The sequence below is a fragment of the Chelonoidis abingdonii genome, chromosome 23, assembly GCF_003597395.2.
Source record: "Chelonoidis abingdonii isolate Lonesome George chromosome 23, CheloAbing_2.0, whole genome shotgun sequence".
Lineage (NCBI taxonomy): Eukaryota > Metazoa > Chordata > Testudines > Testudinidae > Chelonoidis > Chelonoidis abingdonii.
In genome coordinates, this window is record NC_133791.1 from 2,997,304 (window position 1) to 3,021,218 (window position 23,915).

The 23,915-nt window shown below is 43.2% G+C and overlaps 1 protein-coding gene across 3 annotated transcripts in view; it reads right to left on the reverse strand.

The window, feature by feature from the left end:
- AJAP1 (adherens junctions associated protein 1) overlaps nt 1–23,501 on the reverse strand; it is a 110,432-nt gene extending 86,931 nt beyond the window's left edge. For all 3 annotated transcript variants that reach the window (XR_012654770.1, XR_012654769.1, XM_032763762.2), the window contains exon 1: nt 23,314–23,501. Coding sequence is in view for 1 of the 3 variants with exons in the window: in XM_032763762.2 (XP_032619653.1) it covers nt 23,314–23,342 (29 nt within the window). In the remaining 2 variants the exon portion in view is untranslated. The remainder of the gene's footprint in view (nt 1–23,313) is intronic.
- Nucleotides 23,502–23,915: the final 414 nt, after the last annotated feature.

Below are 23,915 nucleotides of genomic sequence, written 5' to 3' on the forward strand. Positions count from 1 at the left end.
CTGGAAAATCAGACACATATCAGACCTATATCTAGGTGCTTAAATTGATCTTTAGGCGCTAACTTCAGGCACCCAGATTTGAAAATGTTGGCCATGGCTTTGTTATTCACAAATTCATCTACAGGACATGGGGAAATAAGTACAGAGTGGCACACACAGGGCTCAATTCTCTGCTGATGTCTGTACCCAACGTCACTGCAGCACATTGTGCAGTCTTCATGGCTACTGACCTGCATTGACATGCCTGGGAGTGAGTGGAGAGTGATTCATAGGGCACCAAGAAATAGCTGTGCACGTAGCACCAGATAATTAAAATTAAAATCATTTAGGAAAATATTACCTGAGATTTGCTGTAACTAACGTGAAGAAAATGTCAGACACAGATCTCTAGGTGCTTTCACTGCTCTCATGGGATTATTTCAGGCTATGGAGTGAAAGGGAAGGATGGTGAAACAAAGGAAGAAACACATAAAATCTACATCTGAATTCTAAGGAACAACATCTCGCCACAGAACCTCCTTATAAAATCCAAGCTCGGTTATTCACAGGTTGCTCTGGCCTGTTGCTGCTCTAAGCATTCTATGCCCCACCATATCTATTCTAGGTCTCCCCAGGAAGATTCTTTGGGTTATAATTTCATCCTTCGTAAATCATAAGGCAGTGTTGGGAAAGCTGTAGGACTCATAGCATCAGCTTCTCTCTTTTCTGAGTGACAGGCTTCACTTCTATTGAAAGGGACAGAAAAAGGCAATTAAAGATGCTACCAGCTGGGCCTGAAAAATAGAAGTTCTGAGGAAAGGCTACAGAAGCTGGGTTTTCTTCTTGGAAATGCTGTGAGAAATTAAAAAGAAAAAAGGGGCCTTGAGTGGAACCCCAGATCTGACACTCAGAAAGTTCAGATTCTGTTCTGCAAAGGTTTTTTCACTATGCCCAGCCCTGTAGTATCTGAGCGCCTTCCAGCAGTGTGTTATGCAGTATGACTAACATCTGTCATGTGTCACTTTTTCTCCACAGGGGGAAGTGTATGCAGTGCAGTGTCAGGATCTTGTGCCTCAGGTCCTGTCTCTATAATGGACCCAAACCATTCAAAGGCACCCAATATTGGGGGAAGTATGGATCCACTTGCAAACCCGGATCCAGAGCTGATCAGCACAGCAAGGACCTGTGTCGGATTAAAGATGCTTTGTCACACCGGTGAGACTGTCCAGAGTTAAAGTACGCCACCAAAAATTAAGGAAACTTGAAGGGAAGTTGTGCAAAAGTGCTCCATGTGGAGGGTAAAGGATGGTGTCACTAGGATGATGATAGAGTCAAAGAGAATATGAAGAGTATATATGAAGCAAAAGGCTGGTGTCTGGAGAAGGGAAACGGATTAGAGGACAAGAGCAGTGGCTGGTGAAATAGCAAGGTGGGGATAAAATAGATTTTAAAAGGTGCTAGGAAGTTCATGTGGAACACCTCTTTCTGTTCTTAAAATCCCTAGGATCTTGTGGTAGGAGCTCAATCCCTTCAATCCTCCAACAAGGTAGCAGGGAATACGGTGGCACGCACCAGACTGTCCATGGCCCGGCAGTCAGTATCACCATTTACTCTAGTCCAAAATGAGGGATGAATGGATGTAAAATGCTGCCCATTCTGGTCTGGCAGCATTAGGTACCCACATTGCACTGGTGCAAAGAACTGTTCCCGGAGCAGCATGGTGGAGAATCAGGCCCCCCATGTAAAGTGATCAGGAAAATACCTCGTTTTTGAATGATTAGCTGGCAAATACAAGAGGAAATAAAATGCATAAATGAGTACATGGGAGGGCCAGAATTTCACAGCCACAGGCCCCAGAAAGAGGCTGAAGAGATTCGAGAGAGAAACAAACTGTGAGTTCTAAGGGCTACAGCTCTTCTTTTCAGCTCATCAGAGCAGCATCCTCTAGTGCAGATTGTGCCTAGCATATCTCACCTTCCCTGGTAAACGTCCATTCTCTCAAAGACAGGGGCCATTTAAAGAAATCACTGATAGCTCCTCTCCTCTGACTCTGTTCTCTGTTGCAGTCTGCAACAATTTTGCACGCTGTCAGTGTTTCTGAAAATGCAGGCTTCCAAAGGAGTTTTCCAAACACTACATGTATTTAATGTGCTCGGGAGGGACAGTAGGGCATTTCATCCAACTGTCTGAAATAACACTCGGTGTTTGTCCAGTCTTGACAAAGGGGTTTTGTATGAGTTGGCTGTTTAAACTAAAAACTGCACCTGTCTCTTTGATTTAACTCTTTCCCCTACGATTCTGAACGAGTAACGGCTACCAGGGAGAATCAAGGAGGGAGCTGCAGTTCAAACAGAACATTCTTGGAAATCTGTCTTAGTAATCGTTCCAAATCCACTAGAAAGCTTCTAGAAAAGTTGTACTCCTTAACTCGGACTTTCAGGTTACAAAGCTCCAAAAACAAACCAAAGGGAAATGCAGTTTTCTGGTTCTCCCTCCACTGGAAGCCACTGTATTTATTAGCAAGCACCATGCCTTCACTGGGTGCAAATATAAATATATAATTAGTAGCAGTATATCTGGCTCTTTGCATGACAGACATGCATGTATTCAAAATATCAATATGTTGGAAAGACAAAGTAGGGATCCACAACACTGAGAAAACAGATACAATTAAGTATACAGCAGAGTAACTGCAAAAGCAATAACTAAACTTCACAAATGAACATGACCGGCACGTTTATAACGAGCTATCACATTATGTTATTGGGTAGGCTAAGGATATTCACTTTATACTCCCTAATTAGCAAGCATCTAATTGAATCTGTTTGGAATCCCAAAACATGCAGCATATATGGACGTCCTTACAGGAGCTCCGATAGGATGGTGACTAGATTTTACTCCTTGCTGCAGCACTGAATGGCAAATGCCTTTGTCAGAAGGCCTAGCCTGCACCCAGAGAACAAAACCACAAGAGCAACTTTGATAGCCAGGCATTGCGGGTTTTCACCATTTTATACAATTGTTGGCTTTTAAAGAGTACAAGGAAAATAAAAGTTACTTAAGAACTATCCCAATAAATTGTGCAACTAAGAAAAGGCAGCAAAATTAAAATAAATAGGAAGGACTGGGGGTTGTTGAGCTTTTTCTTTTTCTTTTTTTTTTTTTTTTAAGTAAGTAAGCCCAGGAAATAGATTTGTAAAGAGCTGAAAGCGTCATGTCTGTGGAATTAGAAATGACACGAAGGACATGAATCACCTTAGTGTTACCCCAGTTCAATAGCAATGTAACCCTATTGAAACCAGGGAAGTTACACTGGCACAAAACCCAACTCATATCCTGGTGACTCAGAACCATTGTCTGTGTCGGTTTAATGGACTGTTTGAAGTGTGTTTAGTGACCTCTGCTCATTTCTCAATGCGTAGGCCCACACCACACAAGCCACAACCACAGCTGCATTAGCCTGGAAAACTTCTCTGATCCCAAGAGTGGGACTGTCCAACCCAGAGCTGTTGGCAGTGCATGTAGGGGAAGCTTCCACGCTCTGTGCTTACCTCCTGTTCATACCCAGAGGGCTTAGAGAACCTCACCTAAGCATGAAAACACACAAAAGTTGTTGTTTTCCTTTAAAAACACCCATGACCTATGTATTAAACCAATACACCAAAGGGTTTAGAGATTATCTCTACTGCTATGAGGAATAAATAAAAACAGGTTACTTTAGCTTCAGGACCAGGCAAGTTCAGAATGATACTGATTTGACTGACCAGACTAAATACATATTCCCTTCAAAACTACAGGTCTGTTAATTCCCCAGATAATCAAACAGCATCTTGAGGAGCTTTTACCTCAGAGTCCCACTGTTCATCATGGCTCACAAAATATGATGATGTTGCTCTTTCTTGGGGGATCTGGGGCACCGGATGATGAATGACAGTAAAGCAGGGCTGAGCTAGGAAGGAACATGGTCCACTGGCAAGGGCACGCCTGAGCATGCAAAGGACCTGGGTTTTAGGCTGGTTACTACTGCATGACCCTCAACCCATTGCTTCCTCTTCATTTCCCTTATTAGGGAATAAGGCAGATTCTAACAGCTGCCCTCTAATTCAACCAGAAGTGATGGTGCTTGATGCCACTCCAACCTACTTCCTTTCCCCTGACTCTGGTGTTGAGTCCCTCCACCAACTAACTGCCAACCCTGGCTCACTCCCAGTATCCACATCCCCTGCTTCTGCTCCGGGCTGTTGGGCATCTCTGGAGGGTCTCCCATGACTATGCAGAATCCCCCTGCACTACTAATGCACTCGCTTCTCTCTGTTAGATCAGCTGTAGCCACTGTCAAACAGCACTTACTCCTCTCCCCCACGCTTCATCTGTCTGTGAGGGGATGTCTACCTGGGAGCTGGAGGCATAATTTAGAACATAAAAATGACCATACTGGGTCAGACCAAAGGTCCATCTCATCCAGTATCCCGTCTTCTGACAGTGACCAATGCCAGGTGCCCCAGAGAGAATGAATAGAACAGGTAATCATCAAGTGATCCATCCCCTGTCACCCATTCCCAGCTTCTGGCAAACAGAGGCAAGGAACACCATCCCTGCCCAGCCTGGCTAATAGCCATTCATGGACCTATCCTCCATGAACTTATCTAGTTCTTTTCTGAACCCTGTTATAGTCTTGGCCTTCACAACATTCTCTGGCAAAAAGATTCACAGGTTGACTGTGTGCTGTGTGAAAAAAATACTTCCTTTTTTTGTTTTAAACCTGTTGCCTATTAATTTCATTTGGTGACCTCTAGTTTATGTATGATGAGAAGGAGTAAATAACACTTCCTTATTTACTTTCTCCACACCAGTCATGATTTTATAGACCTCTATTACATCCCCCCTTAGTCATCTCTTTTCCAAACTGAAAAGTCCCAGTTTCATTAATCTCTCCTCATACGCAAGCTGTTCCATACCCCTAATCATTTTTGTTGCCCTTTTCTGAACCTTTTCCAGTTCCACTATATCTTTTTTGAGAAGGAGAGATCACATCTGCATGCAGTATTCAAGATGTGGGCATATCATGGATTTACATAGAGGTGATATAATATTTTCTGTCTTATTATCTTAATGATTCCCAACATTTCCAAGCTCAAATAGACACATGCATGCTACCTCTCAGTGAGCTAGTGCGCTAAACATATCAGTGAAGCCATGGTAGCACAGGCAGCAGGATAGGCTGGCTGCTGCCAAGTACAGTCCCATCAAAGAACTGGAAGTGCACACTCTGGCAGCTAGCCTATTATGCCTGCTGCGGCCACGCTGCAATTTTTAGCATGCTAGCGCCAGCAAAGCTAGAACATATGCATCTACTCCACATTACATCCCCAGCTCCGGTGTAGATGCACCCTCAGATTATCAACTCTTTGGAGCAGAGACCTTGCCTTCCTCTGTGTTTGTTCAGCCCCAAGCCCATTGTGGGCAGTATACACAATAGTAATAGTGTGATACAAGTCAGACTATTGTTTCAGGGGGTTATTTTATTACATACCATTTGTTACAAAGGGTATCAGATTTGCTGCCATTGCTCCAAAGCTGAGCAATGCAATATTCATGTTTTCATCAAGAAGCTGAAAAGTAACATTGCCAGATTTAGTTTATTGGCATCCTTGATGCAGACACTGATGGATGTGGCTGTAGGAGGAACCTGTGTTTTCTGATATGAGTTTTTTCTGACAGGATTCTCTGCCTTGCTCTTGAATTTTCAGACTTTTTCACATTTATCTCCTGTCTAATCAATTTACGAACCCACCCCATTTTCTGCAGAATGATCAAGCTTTTTTTATGTGACAAAATAAACAAAACAACATTTTAAAAGCTGGATAGAAATCCAGTTAGCCCTTGGAAAGGTGACAGGGGGTTGCTTTTCATAAAAGAACAAGCCAGTGAAAGGAAGACTTTTGTAACTTCTGCGGACAAAACACTTATCTATGCTCTAGGACACAATCCTGCACTGGCTCCCGTATGGGACTGGATGTTCTCAAAGGGCTGTTCTATCTTGGAGACTGGATCCCTGGGACCACTGGAATCTTCAGAGCTACTGACCATTTCAAAGTAAGAAGCATTAGTGTATGGAACCTTAATAAATAAAAATATGATTATCGTACTAGCATCAATTGTGTAGCACTTTCAACCTGCGAGGAACTTTACAAGCATTAAATAATTAATCCTCACAACCCCATGCAAAGAGGTGACAGAAGTATTCCTCCCCTTTTACAGATGGGGAAAATGGGGTACAGAAGCTTTGTCCCAAGCCCCTAAGGAATCAACGTCGGAGCCAGGATTAGAACTCAAGAATTCCTCATTCCAAGGCATGAACTCAGAGCACTGAAATATGCATGTTACTGCATTAAATACAATTGTTTCAGGGACTCCCAGACCGCCATGACTCCAGTGACCCTTTCGTTCATCTAGCCCTGGTGATGGACCATCGCTCTGATTCAGTAACTTTCTTGATCATGTTCCTAATTTTAAGCATGTGATCAGAACCACTGACTCCAATGGGACAGCTCACATGCTTTAAATTAGGCATGTGCTTAAGTTAGTTGCTGAATTGAAGCCAGAAGGTATTTCTACACAGTAAATGCTCTGGGCAGGTTAGCCTGCCTGAGCTAGCTTGAATCCAGCTAATGCGGGTAACAATACCGGTGAAGACGCCACAGCACAAATGGTACAAGCCTGGCACAGACACTGGGCACATATGTCTTTGCTGTTATTATTACCCACACTATCTGGATTCAAGCTAGCTCCAGTGGGCTAACACATACGCAGCTCTTGCTGCGTAGACAGACCCTAAGTCCATTGTGTAGTCACTTTTTCACAATAGCCTTACACAATCAAGTACACGCATGCGTTACTGAGGCTTAGATGGACACTGACAATAACGGGTCCTGATTCGGATCTGGTACAGGGTGCAAGTCCATTGAAATCAATGGAGTTACTCCAGATTTACACCGCTGTAACTGAGCTCAGACTCTGACCCTCTGATTTTAAAGTAGCAGGTACTTTTGCAAGCTAGTGCACAGTGCATCAAGAATTCTGAATGTCACCACAAGGAAATGAATGATGGACAAAAGGGTGGTGGCGAAAAAAGACCCAATGACGGTTGAAGAAGCAAAAGAGAATGGAACCTCTACAAACATTTATAGAACACAAAAGGAACAAGAAAAGCAAGAACATTTAAAATATCAGCATAAGAGACTAGAAGAAAGGAAGGCATGATATCTGGTGCAGAAAGGAGAGGCACCATAGAGAGCTAGCCAGCCAGCCCAGCAACCTGCAGTGCTGTTGTTATTTGGTAATGTCAGTTCCACAAGCTCTGTTGCAAACGGTAGCTTCTTTGATCATTGCTTCCCTGCAGCTGCTCATTACATATCAGATGATTCTGTTCAATGCTGATGTGATCAGTGAGAACACAAGTCTCCGCACTGCCCCGGTGTCCTCTCTACTCAGAAGGCAAAAGTCAAGGAGGAGGCAAAGGGGTAGGGGGAAGTTTGCCTTGTTCTTCTTAATGAATCTTCCACCTCACTGCACATCTGCTGTGATATCTGGTAATTTAGCCACTCGTGAAAACCTACATCAGCAAGGAAAGAGTCAAGTTGAATTGTTACTACATTGTACGTCATTGTAGCTGCCACAGCTGGTGATGTTCAGGTCTGAGTGAGACGCTATTCAATCCAGCAAATACTTAGCACTGAGAGTAGTGCCTACCATGGTGCTTACTCCCAGTGTGGTCAGTTACTCTCAGAAGTAAGAATTACACTCAGCTGTGTTTGCAGGGTTGGACCTTAAAATACATAGGGCCTCGGTTTTCCTCTTACCTTCACCAGTGTAAATCAGGAGTAATTCCACTGAATTCAATGGAATTACACGGGTTTAAAACCAGTTCAAGTGAGAGAGGACTCGGCCCCTGAAATTTTGTCTACAGGAAATCAAAGAAGTTTCCCTTTAAGATGAAACTAAACAGAAACTGTGCATGAAAATGATGTCTCTTGCCTTCAAAAATCCATGGCCTCTCAACTCCAGTTGCTGCATCTTCATCCAAGTCACTTTTTTTCTTATTAAAGAGTCCTGCCTCATTTCCTGGGCACTTCTCTCATTAAAAGGACAAATCAATTATGCACTAGAGAAATTAAGCAGGCTTTCTGAGCTGGAACAAGCAAGGTTCAGTTTAGGTGCTGAAGAAGAGTGAGAGAGATTCAGACATAGCCACTCCACTGGCTTCAAGCACGTCTGCCCTGGTGCAACAAGGCAATGGATACAGAGATATGGCTACAAAACCAAGGATAGAATATAATAATTACTATTATTATCTCTATCACAGTAGTACCTAAGCATAGATCAAGGCCGCATTGTGCTGGGTGCTATACAAACATGTGGCAAAGACAGTCTCTTCTGTACTGAGTTTGTATCTAGCAGAAGAAACGTGGTTCATTTACTCCGAATAGAACAAGACGCAGCAGGAACAGGGACACCCTACACAAAGCAATAGCTGAACTGTTTGCTAATTGTTTATTATTTATATAGTGCTATGGGTAAGCATGGGGCTTTCAAAATAAAATTACACAGCTATAATGACCGATGTTGAGAACCCTAGAAACTCTCATGTCAGCCCATTCTGTTGTGTCAGGGAGGTCCTTGTCTGTCCCAATTTCTGCTCTAGTGTTGCTCTCATCCCTAAAAGCACAAGTTTCAATGAAAAAAAAAAATCTTTGAAGACAGCTGAAACTGCTGACTGCCGATTGTGGCTTGTTTCTGGAGAAGTTTTATAGCTCAGATCTATGTAATAGAAAATGAAAACAAGCTAAAAAGATGCAGATAAACAAAATGCCTAAGACACCAAGAGCAATCCCCAGGGGATTGGCTCTGACCTCTTCACACAAAGGTCTACAACGTTCCTTTACTGTAAAGCAAGTTCTTTTTCTTCTTCTTTTTTCCCTTTTTGTGAGAATAGAAATACTCTTTGCCATGGCCATCATATTACACACAGAGAAGAAGATCACAGCTACATCTTGGCAGCATGCAGACTTTTGACTGAGGCTATAATGGTTACAGTAACAGCAGGGGTGAACTTCTGCAGGATAAAGGTGAACGTGAATCATCAGAGGCATTATTTTTTGTAAGGAGCATGTTTGTGGGCACAGATGCTGTAAAGTCTAAATGCTAGTCAGATATTAGATTGACCTGCAATTTGTTAAAAAAAAAAAAAAAGACTTTTGCAAGAAATATAAAACATTTCAAATAATTCTCTGCAAAGGAAAGTCCAAGGTCTCAATCCGGCAAACTGGCGATGATGATGAGGGGTTTCTCCTTCCTCATTGCTTTATTTCAAGCTTTACAGTTTATTCAATCTTGTTATTGCTTAATCTCCTCAAGCCACAGATGCAGCCTGACCTCCACTTCTTGTAGGCATTTCTGTAGGAAAGGGTAGGGTTGCAGGCTACCATTCCTTGCCTTCCATTGCTTCACACTGCTGTGCCTGACACCACTTTACATCTTCTCCCCCCACCCGTGGGGACACATTACACACACTGCAACACGGAGACACACTGCACACATCACACCAAAGGGACACACTGCACCATAGGGAAACATCACACACACTGCACCACGGGGACACATCTCACCACGGGGACACATTGCACACATTGTACCACAGGGACACATCTCACCACGGGGACACATTGCACACATTGCACCACAGGGACACATTGCATCATGGGGACACACTGCACACATCACACCAAAAGGACACACTGCACCACGGGCATACATTGCACCACGGGCACACATTGCACACATCACACCAAAGGGACACACAGCACCCTGGGGACACATTGCACCCATTGTACCACAGGGACACTTCACACCATGGGGACACATTGCACATATCGCACCACGGGGACACATCGCACACATTATACCACAGGGAAACACTGCATCATAGGGACACACTGCACCATGGGGACACATTGCACCAGGGTGACAGATTGCACATATTGCACCACAGGGACACATTGCACACATTAGTTCCAGGCATTCACGCTGGTGTCACAGCGACTTTAATAGCCATCTGGCTCTTGATTTCAGAAAGTGAAGGCAGCAGTGAAGGTGCCGTTCTTAAGGGCTCACTCCCCACACCACTGGCTTGTGTGCAACACAAGCTGTGTCCTGTCATAGAGTTCTTCCCTCAAGAATACTCCAAATGCACCAATCTTACACCACTTTAACTCCATTGACTTCAACAGTTACTTCTAATTTACACTGATGTGAGAAGAGAATTAGGCCCCTTGACTGGGCTCTGGTGACAGACTTCACTGTGAACTATGAGCAGGAGCCTAAAATATCCTCCCCATACATGCACTTTTATTTTGACTGTATATGTTTGGAGCAAGTTTTACAGGACAACGTGCCCTTGGCAATACTTGGCCAGAAGGGGCCATCCCCATGAGTTGAGTAACCAATAGGCACTCCTCCTGAACAAATAGTTTCAGTGAAAATGGGTGGTTGAATCTTCTCAACCCGATTTTGCCTACATGGACACATCCTATGCTACCATTATGGGAGAATGGACTAAATAATCTAATAGGTCCCTTCTATTTCTAAATCGCTAATCTGTATAATACTGCAGTTTCTGCTACCTGAAAAATATAGCCTCATCTTGCATTATGGCCATCACCTCTTACATTCCCTGGGGAAAAAGGGAATAAGGGACTCACTGAAGCCTCGCAGACCAATGTGAAACTAGTACTGAGTCCATTCCAGCCCCCTCTAAAATACAAGTCCTGCTGAAGAATCCTTGGTCCAGTCTTCTGTACTTCACCATCACAGTGAAGGTCCAGCTGGTTTGCAATGCTTAAGGGCGTGGACCTTTTCAGTGCAGAAAAGGATGAAAGGAAAATATAATGAATTTAATCCTTTCCTCTTAAAAGCTATTTGTGCTGCCTAGCCTCAAGGTAAAGCCCATAACAAATGTTGCCATTCCGTTGCATCAAAACTATCAAAATTAATTTTGGCAGAGAATGTGTCACTTTGACTGGAACTCAGAATAAGTTTTGAATTTTTCACTTCGTAGAACTTCAGTGCTAAAGAAAAGTACAGAGCCTTTTATAAAGTCAAGGAATAAGGCATGTAAAGCACTCCCCTATTCATTCATGAGAAAACCTATTAAATGTGAACTGCTTGTAGCAAAATGAGCTGATTCCTTTTGGAGATGCAGCTTTTTGAAAATCAAAAATTCCAACATGTGAAGTTCCAAGCAGAGAAAAAGTTTATTAAAAACACAGGAGGTTTAGCATAGGGTAAGTGACACACACGTGCTCTTCAGAGATTCACAATGTGGCACTTCAACTGGTCAAGTGAAAGTGATTCCAAAAGGGCAGAGGCAGATGTAAATATCTGATCACACTGCTGAAGAAGCAGGAAATGATTATGCATTCATTTCCTGTTTGCTTCATGGCATTAATCACTGCAGTTTCATTGGGTACTGAAGTGGATGTTCTAATCCATGTCAATTTAGCATTAATTAACACTCCATTATTTAAAGCCTTGTTAGACGGAAAGGAGGAGGTGACATCATAACACGAGGTCTTGTGTCATTTTAGGGAACTAATTATAGGGAGGCAAACATTACACCTGGAAAAGGTGACATTGCCAATACCTGACCACATGGTGCACTAAGCCTTCCACAGCATGCACGGTCCTTTCTAGGGGCCTAAGTACAAAGCTGGGAGTCGTGAGTTCTAGTCCAAGCTCTGTCACTTATCCTAAATAATAGATATTAAAATGGCAAAACATACAGGTCTGACTATTTGCTCTTAAGCTACCCAGACATGTCTTGCTTCCTGAAGGGTGATCAACCAGTCCTTGTAACTCCTGAGTGTCACAGTTTCTAATACAGTTACACAGCTAACCTGCCATTCTCATCTCTTATTTATAGGGCTATAAACCAATGCTTAAGAGTTTATCATAGCAATGAGCTTCATAAAGCCTGCTGCTGCTACTGCCGTAGAAATGTATGTTTTGCTAAAGTGCCCTATAGATGGGAGTGAATGATTGCCGAGAGATTGTGGTTAAATTCCATAAAACTGTGTTTTTATCTGAGCACAATAAAAAGACTAGAAAGTGGCTGCATTAAGTTCTGGGACACGCATCTTGGATTTTATACCATTAAAGCTTTACACATTCCAATCCTCACTCAGGGCCTAAAACTGCCCAGTCTGGGAGCTGCACCACTGACTTCAATGTGTAGGATCAAACCCTCAGTTCCCCTTTTACTTACAGCGTCTCAAACATACTCAGCCCTCCACTTTCTCTCTCTCTCACACACACAATCGCTCTTCCTTCCTTTCTCGCGCACTCCACGCACACCTTCTGTCACATACACAGCTACATCTGCACAAGCTCCCTTGTGTGCTCATTTCTGCCTGACTGGCTCCTTCAGCTCACAAACACAGGCTCACACACACACACACACACACACACACCATGCCACCACAAACCTTATTCCTTTTGCAAGAGGCTCTTTACTACTGACAGACAGGGCCAGATTCTGAGCTTTTTAAATCAGCCTTTACAGAGCCATTACTCAGGCAAAACTCTCTTGGAGTTTGATAGGGATTTCACTAGATTAAAGTCTGAGAAACATTACAGTGTTTGGCCTTGCTGCCCAGCTTTGACACATACATTGCACTGACAGCATTTTGTACTGTGGGCAGTTAAAAACATGCCCAGAGGTAAATTCAATCCATACCCCTTTTCTGCCTGTGCACCACACTTCTCTTGTTGGGTGTGTACAGAACCTACTTCTTCATTACAGAAACATCTTGTGGGCAAGGGCTCCAAACAAGAGGAAACACTAAGAAATGGCATTTATATCCTACAGCAGCAAGCACAAATTCACATGCTGTATTATGTGAAAAGAGCACTGTATTTATAATTGTTGGTGGTATTACTCATCAGAATGTATTAGGTACCAGCTACTATTATAAGAAAGAATACAATGCAATTGCCGATGTAATAACATTTCCATAAAATTACAGCTTGTGAGAAAGAGCTTCAAAGCATGGTTTTTTTTTAAAAAAATTCACGTTAGTTGACTTGAAAAATAATTCCTCCCTTTGTTATTTATAAGCCACAATTCTTCAGAGATGGCACTTTTCAGATTAAAAAGTTGAAAATGAATATTTCTAGGAACAGAGTCAAATGCTTTATGCCCAGAGTTGGGGTGGGTTTTTTTTTAACCTAAGTTTAATGTCTTCTTGATAAGTAACAAAGAGGGGGTGGGTGCTGCATTGCTCAGGGAGATCAGTAAACCCACATGGTAGCTTTTATCCTCTAACTTCAGTTCAGTACAAGCCAGCATCTATTGTCAATTATTAGAGAGGAAAGATAGTCCAGTCATTAGGGGCATAATCTGGGACTTCAGACACCTGGATACAATTTCCTGCTGTTCTAATTTCCTATGGGCCATTGAGCAAGTCATTTAGACCCCGATCCTCAAAGATATTTAGGTGTCTAACCTCCACTGATTTGAATGGAAGTTAGGAGCCTAAATACCTTTGAGGACTAGAGCCTTGGTCTCTCCGTGCCTAGGGTCTCCATCTGTAAAATGGGGACAATAGCACTGTGCTGCTTCACAGTGGCGTTGTGAGAATAAACACATTAGACTGCAAGCCACTCAGACACTGCAGTGATGGGAGCCAGCTAAATACATGAGATCAATAGATGTTCAGGTGTCCACACAAAATATCTGCTGGGTCCCATGCAGTGCAGCTGCAACCATGTCGGTCCCAGGCTATTAGAGAGACATGGTGGGACACGCAGTATCTTCTTTGAACCAACGGCTGTGGGATGAGAGGGACAAGCTTTCTGTGCAGCTCAAAAGCTTGTCTTTCTCCCCAGCAGAAGTTGGTCCAATAAAAGATATTGCCTCCCCCCAGATCCCAACAGCACCAAAAACAGAATTAAAGCTGGGAACCCAGTTGGCAGTCTGAGTCAAGAGCCAAGTGTAGAAAGGGCCATGCAAACTGAGCTCCATTCTGACTCCTACAGGGGGGTTCTCTCCAGACACAGTCAGAGGCACAGCAGGGCAGAGTGTGGAGTCTTGCCTGTGCCCTAGTGACTCCACATCTTCCACCAGCCCTAGAATTCACAAAACAACTTAAAATAAAAAAATAATATAACTGCCATGGGTAATGGAAGGAGAGGGAGTAACAGGGGCCAGATTCTGCTCTGATACACCAGAGTAAATCCAGAAAAATCAATAGAGTAGCTCCAGTTTAAACCCCTGTAGAATTTAGTACCTGGTGCATAGACTCCTCCAGCAGCTGGCCTGAACAGCAGATCTAACTTAGGTATTTGCCCTCTCTTCACTGATTGTCAGAGAGCCCAGCCTAGGTGGGGAGGGCGGGGCTGGGCTCAGCTGGAGTGGAATAGGCTTTCTGCAGAGGTTATAAGAGAAATAAGCTCAGAAGCGTTTTTCTCTGGCTATATGCTGGGCTGGGAGGGTAACCCTGTGCTGAGAAATAGTGTTGTCTTAATGCAGCTGAACCCTGATCTCACAGATTATCTCTTCCCCTTCTCACCACTTGAGCTGTTGCAGGCAATGATAAGATTTGAGGTATCACTCTGGCAGAGGCCATTATCTCTATACCAGCTGGCTCTATTTCTTTTAAATGTTCCCACTGCCTGGGATCATGATTATTTCAGGCACAATTGTGCATCCATCTCTAGCAAGCCTGGTTTCTCTCCCTCTTATTGTTGTTGCTTGGCCTCAGAAATGCTGCATCATTGAGCACTGATAGAAGGAAATGTTAAGGAAATTAATCTCTAACTCCTCCAATTCCCCTGCATTTGAGGTTCTCCTCTGATGTCTTCATCCCACCTTTGGACATCGGGATGCTGAAAGGGCTGGCTGGGGAAGGAACTTAAACTCTCTTTTGCCATATGCTCTCTACTCCTTATAGTTACTCACACATCCTTAAACTTTGTAACTAGCATTACAAATTCACCAAGTAACTAGCCTGAGCCAGCACCTGAGATCATTAATATCCACAGGGAAATCACAGGCAAACCAACCACTATCTACTAATCTATCCTGTTAGCTCTGAAATGTTTTCCTTGGAAAGGGGCCTTCCAAATGAAATATTAGTCTTCAAACCCTTGAAGAAAAGATTTTTCTTACTGCTGGGTTCAGGTGACTCTCCAGACCTCCAGTATGACACACTGCAACAACAGATCATGCTCTCCTTATGTACCAAGGTTTCTCGTTAAATAATCTTTGAAAGAGAAGAATAGAAGGACTGAGGGTCTCCTGAAATTGCAGGTTGTCTATTATTTGGAGTATAAAGGGATGCTCCCAGGGTGTTTTCTGGAGACCTGGTTCCCTGGAGTTAGAAGGGGGAACAGCCAGAACATTGAGGCAGAATTGCAGATGTCAGTGCTGGACCCAGTTGGTTGCTGCTGGGGGCAGGGAACTGGGAGGTTTAATTTAGGAATAAAACTAAGGAGTTGAGGGGAAGATATAGGTCCATTTAGTCCTGTCTCTGACAGTGGCCAGTACTGTATGCTTCAGAATAAGGGACAAGAAACACTGCAGTAGGCAAATGTGGGATAATCTCCCCCTTGGAGGTCTCATATTAACTCCTAATAGCCAGAGGCTGGTGTAAACCCTGAAGTATGTGGTGATGAGTCCATGGAAGGAGTAATGGAAGAAGGAGTCTGTAAGGAAGGTCCCAAAGTTTTGCTAGCAGGGCCTGAGACTTTATGCTCCTAAACCCCCTCCATATTTACTCTGCTCAGTGTTCCAGGGGAAGCTGACAAAGACCTCAAGCACCTCACTAATATGAGCTGAGGGCAAATTTCTTTCCTACTTTGTAGTTATTAAGTTCAAACCTGTGGCCAAATACTATGGTGACTGGGTACGTTAGAAACACCTTGAGAGAGAGATGAGATTAAATTAAATAGCGTCATTCTTCACTGCTCAATATTCAATCCCATTTTATACCCTCATACACCCACTGATACCTGTCTTCCGTGTTTTCTTCATTCCCAGTAATGTGGAACCTGTTAGGCCAGAGAAGCTCTGAGCCAAGGAATTCCAAAGGGTAATCACCTTGAGGAGAAAGAAAGCCAAAACAGATCTTTTCTTTAAAGGGTACCATGCACCTTGGTTGTACACTGTGTTTACTTCAGAAATGTTTGTATGCTCCCTTGTGTAATGGCAACCAATGCTGCTAATATAAATTGTGTTTTCTTCCATATCACTCATTTTCACTCATTTACTTAGTAAACCTCATCACAAAGGATCTGCTTTCTAATACTCTTGTGCACCTTAGAGAAACTGAGATATTTATGTTGTTGGGTCAGAGATGAACTGCAGAGTCTGCTTGAAAACAGTTCATTCCTAGAGGGCCTGTAATACTAAAACCACACAGCTCTTTCTCTGTATTATTTAATTAAAATATTTCCCAGAATTATTGAATACATTCTGCAGGAAGAAGAATTTCTATTATTTTCTAATTAATGATCTATTTATCTATCTATCTTAGGATTTTACAGTGCCACCCATCGCCATAGTGTCTGAGCACGTATCTCTTAATAGAGATGTACTAACCAGCTTAAAGCCATTCCAAGAAAATGCTTGGAGGCAGGTTTTAATGCAGAATTGACTAGTGCAGATGCTGAGATCCGAGAAGAAATTGATAAAAGCTGGAAAGTAGTAGAGATTCAATGCCAGGCAAAATATCAATTCAGAAAGAATCCCCTGAAACTAAAATTAATGTTGAAGGATAAAAGTGGGTAAATCTCCCACAGTTAAGTTCAGGCAACAGAGATTGAGTTTAAACCTCTCAGTAGTCCAAATTCCATCAACATCTTTCAGAGCGAAATTAAATTAAGTGTATTCCTATCATAAGAAACATCAGTTGTAACCATCAAGCTCTATAGCAGAGGTCAAAATAAAATGAAAGTCAAAAGAAATATGCATTGCTGTTCTTTTTCTTTAAAGGGACAGTTGGGTTCAGATGTTTGTCTTCTAGCTATTTATAACTGGTAACGTCTTTAGTGCAGTAACCAGGTACTCAGCACTTTCAGACAAATCAGGCTTCATTGGGCACTCAAAACCACTGGCCACTTTGGAAAATCTTAGCCATGATCTCTCTGTGCCTCTGTGTCACCATGCATAAAATGGGAGATGTTCATTTCTGGGACTATTTAGTGTGCAGTACTGGATGTTTAGGGCCAGGTCCCATCTTTGGCAAGTCCAAAGGAAAAACAAGAAAAAGCCTTCCTCTTCCATTCCCACCAGGCTTCTTTGAGTGTCCCTTAGGAGTGGTAGCACCCAGTTTAAGGACCCAAGAGGTGCTTACCAAGCTGGGACTTGGAGATATTGAGGAGTCTGAATTCCACCACCTATCTTAGATTGTGGATCCATTTCCTGGTTCGGTTCTGGGTAAGACGGTTTGTTTTGTGGAGGGGGCAGGGCAGAAGGAGTTCTTTCTATAGTATCCAAACTGGACTGGTCTTTTTTAATATAGAATATTAGGGTTGGTAGGGACCTCAGGAGGTATCTAGTCCAACCCCCTGCTCAAAGCAGGACCAATCCCCAGACAGATTTTTACCCCAATTTCCTAAATGGCCCTCACAAGGATTGAACTCACAACCCTGGGTTTAATAGGCCATTGCGCAAACCACTGAGCTATCCATCCCCCTTTGCTTTATTCTAAACTGTTTATCATCACTCCTAACTAATTACAGTAATGCTTTCCTCCATTCTGTATGATACCTGCACACTAGAACTGTGTCTTCCATTCTTTCAGGCTGTGCATATTTAATTTCCTTAATATTTCCTCCTAGTCAGTCTCCTATCAGCTCTATTTAAAGGTGTAAGCATATTTTCATAATGCATCTCAGACATGCCCAGAGCGGCCACATATACCCTATAAAGCTGCTGAGTGAGGCAGCTCGGCTCGTGTCTCTCCACTGCTTGTATACATACATAAACGCACTGGGTCACAATGAGGCCTCTTGGGCCAGACTTCAAACAGAAAAATTGAGATCAGGCATATCGTCAGCTTTTCGAGCTAATCTTTACAGACGTTTAGACTCTGCTTGCACGTTACCCTTTGAAGAAAATTTAGCAATGACTTAGTTTAAACATATGACTGTTATATAAGGCAATCTGAAACAGTACTGTGCAAAAGCTCAGAGCTGATGGGCAGCCAGTTAATCATTCTAACATCACATTTATCCATACAACAATCCAAGATATCATTTTTAGGGATACAAATGAGCTACAGCGCAATCTTCCAAAAGACGGCTTGGGGAAATCTAGGAATCAGTGGGTTATTTGTAAGCGAACGCTGGACTGGCAGGTAGCCTTTCTAGGGCCAGCATTTTAGGACAGCACTCAGGCATGTCTAATGCAGAAATCATTGTTGCTCCATGGTTCGGGCACAGGAGAGAAATGCAAGCTGGACCCCTCCCTGGAGAACACAAGGTACAATCTCTACGAAGCTCCTAGGCGCTCTCAGCCCAGGGAGCAGGTGCTCCAGAATAAAAGCCTCAAAAGCCTCTGCAGGATAAGGTTCTTGTTCAATGACTCAGCCAGCTTCCCAGCTATCACTCTGTTGAATACACACAATAAAAGGCAATACTGTGATGATTCCAATATTATTACAACAATTATTCATACCATCGGGAAGAGGGGTGTTAATATCAGCACATCTCCCTTTTTCTCATCTGTGAAATTGCTGCCTGTTACAAGGTATGAACTGCTGCATAAAAGTGCAGTTTATTCAAGTATTATTGTAGCTGATAACTATCATAGTCACTTACACTAGATGAATTTCTGTGGCAATCAATTCATCCAGCAACAGCTTGCTGGGACTCAGACGCGGCATGGATTTACTAGAAGTGAAAACCTCTTTAGTGGAACCCATTAACTCCCACTATTTGGTATTCACACTAGCACTGAGAATGCAAGGTTCCCATCTTTGATGGCTGGCTGAATCTATGTGAACTTGATGTGAGAAATGCACATTAACTTTTTGTTTCAGCACCAACTATAGTGCCCATAAAGTTATCGCAACACAAATATGCCAGGTTACATGCTTTTAGTGACTTGTTTTACATAATCCAAGGGAAACTGCAAGCACCATCAACAGGTTTTGATCTGAAAATGCTGTAAAGACTATGCAATATTATTTAAAATATCCCATTTCCACCCAAAGAAGGAACGTTCATAGCTACAGCTAAAAGAAAAAAGAGCTAATATGTGAAATTCCAATTCTGTTGGATTTATACATACATAACTGCAGTCCAATTTACCATAGGACAATCACATTTCTGGACATGGCAATATAGATCATGTCTCTGAGTGGGATGGAATGGATCAGGGTAGTTACAGAACTGGTCAGGATAACAACTATTAATGGAAGCTCTCAGTGGCTGGGAGGAAATGAGAAAATTGTTAAAAGAGGTTGAGTTTCTTGAGGATCACTCACTCTCTCTGCCCAGAAGAATTTTGGAAGTGGAAAGTTCCCATTTTAAAAAATGGAGAAGCTAGAACTGAAGATAAACTAGAGTTAAAAGTCTAGGAGTTAGTTTTGTTCCTACTTGCTTTAGGAGCACAACTGATCTCCAAGCTGTCAACTGTAGCTACAGACACTGCAGCTTTGCCCTTGGAGCAGGAGATATCAGTTTATTGGGGGACCAGAGAAACATCCCTCTGAGTCATCAGGGCCTAGAGGGGGAGAAAGTACTGGGGCGAGCAGGGAGCTGGAAGGATCTTTTGCTTTTTTTGATGTTGCTTCCCTAGTGGTTCTTCAAGGAAAATGAGAAAATTATAGGGGAAAGGTCAGAAATAAAGCCAGAACATAATTAGAGTTGAAGCGGAAGCTGGCGAGAAAAGCTACAGCAGCAGAAAGGTTAGGAGTAAAGTTACTTGTTATCTCTTATTAAAAATAAAACAGAGGTAGAGAGAGAGAGAGAGCTGATAAGGCCAAGCAGGGACTCCGAGGAGATGGAAATGTGTGTGGGACTCCAGAGGAATAACAAAGGAATCCATAAAGTGATCAGGAGAGGAAAGTGATAGCCAGGGCTTTCCTGCTTACAGTTTAAGGCTTAAGCACTGAAGAACAGAGGTCTGCGATGTTTCCATGAGTATTGTCTTCTGCAAATTCCAGCATGACACCACAATCCTGCCTACTTCACTTTTGCCTTCACCTTTTAGTCAAGTCAAGTTGGGAGAAGCAATGAAAAATATCTTTCATAAGAGCTCGGGGAAAATAATATAAAATATATAAAAATAAACAAACAGTAAAACCTCTCCATGCTCCAGAGCTTAAGTGAGAGCTTGATTAAAACTCAGTGGGCAGTTCTCTCTCTTAGGGCCTGGTCCCAAACCTAGTGAAGTCAGTGGGAAAGCCCCCATTAGCATCAAAGGGCTTTGGATCAGATGTTTAAGGTCTTTGATATCCTAAACACAGCTCCCTCAAAATTCAGTCCACAAAGCCTACTTTGTTGGCCTCTCCAGGCTCAAGGCTCACCATCAACAAAAAAAAGCCCTGTTCCTAATGAGACCAGGACTGTGCTACAGACACACAGTGACTAAGTGATGGAAAAGACCTCTTGTCTCATGTTATCAAAGCCCCTGCTAGGTTAGGATTGTTCACTACCTTCATCTCAACCTGTCCATTTCAGCAGCTCACAGCCCCGTTCCCCCCATTTTCAATTGCAGGGTAACAGCTGCGTAGCACAATTTTATAAGTAGTTTGTACTGGTGCTATACAGCAAAGCAAACCATCATGCAAAGGGCAGCAAGCTGGAATGAGCAGAGAACTCTGTCCAGCAGACACCTGGACCCACAGTTCCCTACAGCAAGAGACTGGAAGAGGCTATGTGACTGTCCCACCAGGACAATAAAAACATACACATTAATAATGTTCTTCCAAACAGCTTATTTCTGTGACTTAAACTCTACCTTACCCATTTGACCAAAATCATAGTCCAATCCTCTTTAATTTCACTTAGGCATGTCTTGCTGGGAATCATAGAGCAACGTAGTATTCTTCACTGGTCATTTTTTTTATACTGCCACTTCAAATTTAACCCCACTAAAGCACAATGAAAGTAAAAAAAAAATGATTCTTTTAATTATTCAATCAGCAGAAAGAATTACGCTTTCGCTTCCTATATGCAGCATCATAGTAAGAACAAGACTTCAGCTAGATGACTTTGCTGCAGTAATAGAAATGTGTTACATAACACTTAGATTCTGTTCCCCTTGAATTGTAGTTCTTGATTAATCTAAAACTTGCGCCCATCTGTCTGTCTGTCTGTCTACTTACCTCCTTTCCTACCAGCAGTAATCATATGATACCTTTCACTGTACTAAAGAAACACCTGGAAGCATTGCAAGTTTTCTGATTACTGCTCCAAGAGTTCATAGAAAACAAGGGGCAGAAGGCAAAGCACTGAGCAAATTAGACACTAAATTTGATAGGGGATCAGTGAGATTGAATGAGCATTTCCATTTTGTCTGGAATAAAGACTAGGTAGCGTCTGTATGAGTACTTCTCTGAAAGTAGACAAGCCTCTGGATTCACACTCAACTCAAACCCAACCTCAGCAAGTTCATTATTTAACTCTTTAAAAGGCCCATCATAGCTGCTTTTTTTCTCCTTTGTGAAAGCACAATCTGTGTGAAAAGGCCTTTATTTAGTATAGTTCAGTGAAACAGATTTGCTAAATGTTGCCAAATATGCTCATTGGAATGTTCACAGCAACACTGCACCTCATGTCCTTCCACAGTGAGGGGAAAACTCCTACATAATTCTACATCAGGTTGATACTATCTTGACACAATAAACCAACTGATGTCTACTCTTACATAGAAACTTCCTGGAGTATTTTACAAGATTAGGATTTTACTTCTGCATTATAAAGAGTGTGCTATTAACCACTGCTCTCAGACTTATACATATATCAGTCTGAGAATAAGGGTTAATGCGCGCGCGCACACACATACACACACACACACACACACACAAACATAGTTTTGCAATGAATCTCTATCATCATTCACTGGATCTGGAAAGATTTTAGCGGAGGTGGGAGCTTGCTCATAAAAATCTGGTTCCTTTTCCTTTCTTTCTCTGTCCAAAGCAAGAGTCTAGAGTGCATCCCAGTGGAGAGACATAAGAAAAACACATTTGCTTTCACAGTTTCCTCCCATCACTCTACAGAGAGTATCAAAACGTTCACTTTCCAAGGAACACAAATACTTGCACACAGAAGTTAAGCCTTCAGTACAGCTGGTACCGTTATCCTTAGCATGTCTGATGTTCATCAGCACTTGTAATTTATATATGTGTGTAAATACTGCATACCTATATGCAGAAATCCTTTTATCAGCTTAATATCTGAATCCCAATGATTTATTTCACCAGATCACTTTAGAGGCAAGAGAAAGAATTGTTTTCTTCTTCCCGTCTTAAAAGATGATGCACAGGGAGATACTTACATGCTAGAGTTATTTTATTATACAGCTCTATTCATCCACTGTTTCCTTCTAAATAAACATACAAATACAAAAACATATCAAACAAAGATGTCTGTGTATATGCTTCCATGTGTACTTACAGACTGTTGCCTACACATTTGTACAACCCATGCAGTATATTCACGTGTATATATAGACATGGTTATTTACAAACAGATAGCTATATAGACACACGCATTAACCGAGTGCAGTTTTTCAGTCAGCATCACTGCAGCCATCAGCATGTTGATAAAACCTCTATGTTTTTATATATCTGTGTATACGCATACTTTTGTAAGGACATCCTCAATGTGCTTGGAGAAGGTATTTTCTTGGTGCGTGGAGCGCGCCTGTAGAACTATATAATGACATGGATGCATAGATTGAAATACACGGGTTCCACGTACCATTGCATGTTCATACTCAATCCTACTAAAGTTCCAATGACAGGGCAAACCAGATCAACACTCGGCTGAAAAGTAACTACTGACCATGGCTGGCAGTGTCAGGTCTAATCCTTAGCTAAACCGATTTCTCTACCACGTATCGATCCACCAGCACTCCGCAAGAGAAAGTGCCCTACAGACGTTAGCCTGGCGAAAACTAAACGGAGGAAGCAAAAGGTCATTTCATCTTGTACAATCCACGCCAGCTACGGGAAAAAATGTCTAAAAATGCGATTCCAGGCACACAAACTCAGGACGATCAAAAATCAACCGGGGGGTGGGGGGTGCCCTCGCGCCGCTTACCTGATTGCTAAAAGCTGTTTTATCCACATTGTCACGTTTCAAATATTTTAGGATCAGATCTTCATCTCCCCAGCCATTTGTGCCGCCCCGAGGTTACACAACAGGTTCCCAGCCAGGGCTGTCGGCGGCGGCTCCTTCCTGCGCGCTCTCGGTGGCTGGCAAGGTAGGCTACAGGGGGGAGTGCTCCATGGCAGCTCGCAGCCCGCTCAGCGGGCTGGACACCAAGACATCCCTGCGGAGACTCACACGGCGCGGGGCTCGGGGCCGGCTGGGAGGGAGGGAAACGAGCCGGGGCAGGCGGGACGGCTGGCGAGCCCCGCTCGGGTGATGCGCCCCCGGCTCCTCCCGGCGAGCAGCGGAGAGGAGCAGAGACCGGGGAGGTGTCTAGCCGGAGCCCCGCGTGGGGGCAGGCAGAGCCGGAGAGACGGGGGCAGAGCTCTCCTGCCCGGGGTGTCAGCTCGCTCTCCGAAGCGCTGGAGCCCCGCGCTTCCCCCGCCAGGCACCAGCCAGCCCCATGTGCACCCGAGCCGCGTCTGGGCTCGCGGGAGCCCGGCGCTGCCGGCCGGCGGACAGGCTCGCCAGGTGCCTAGCCCATGGGGGGC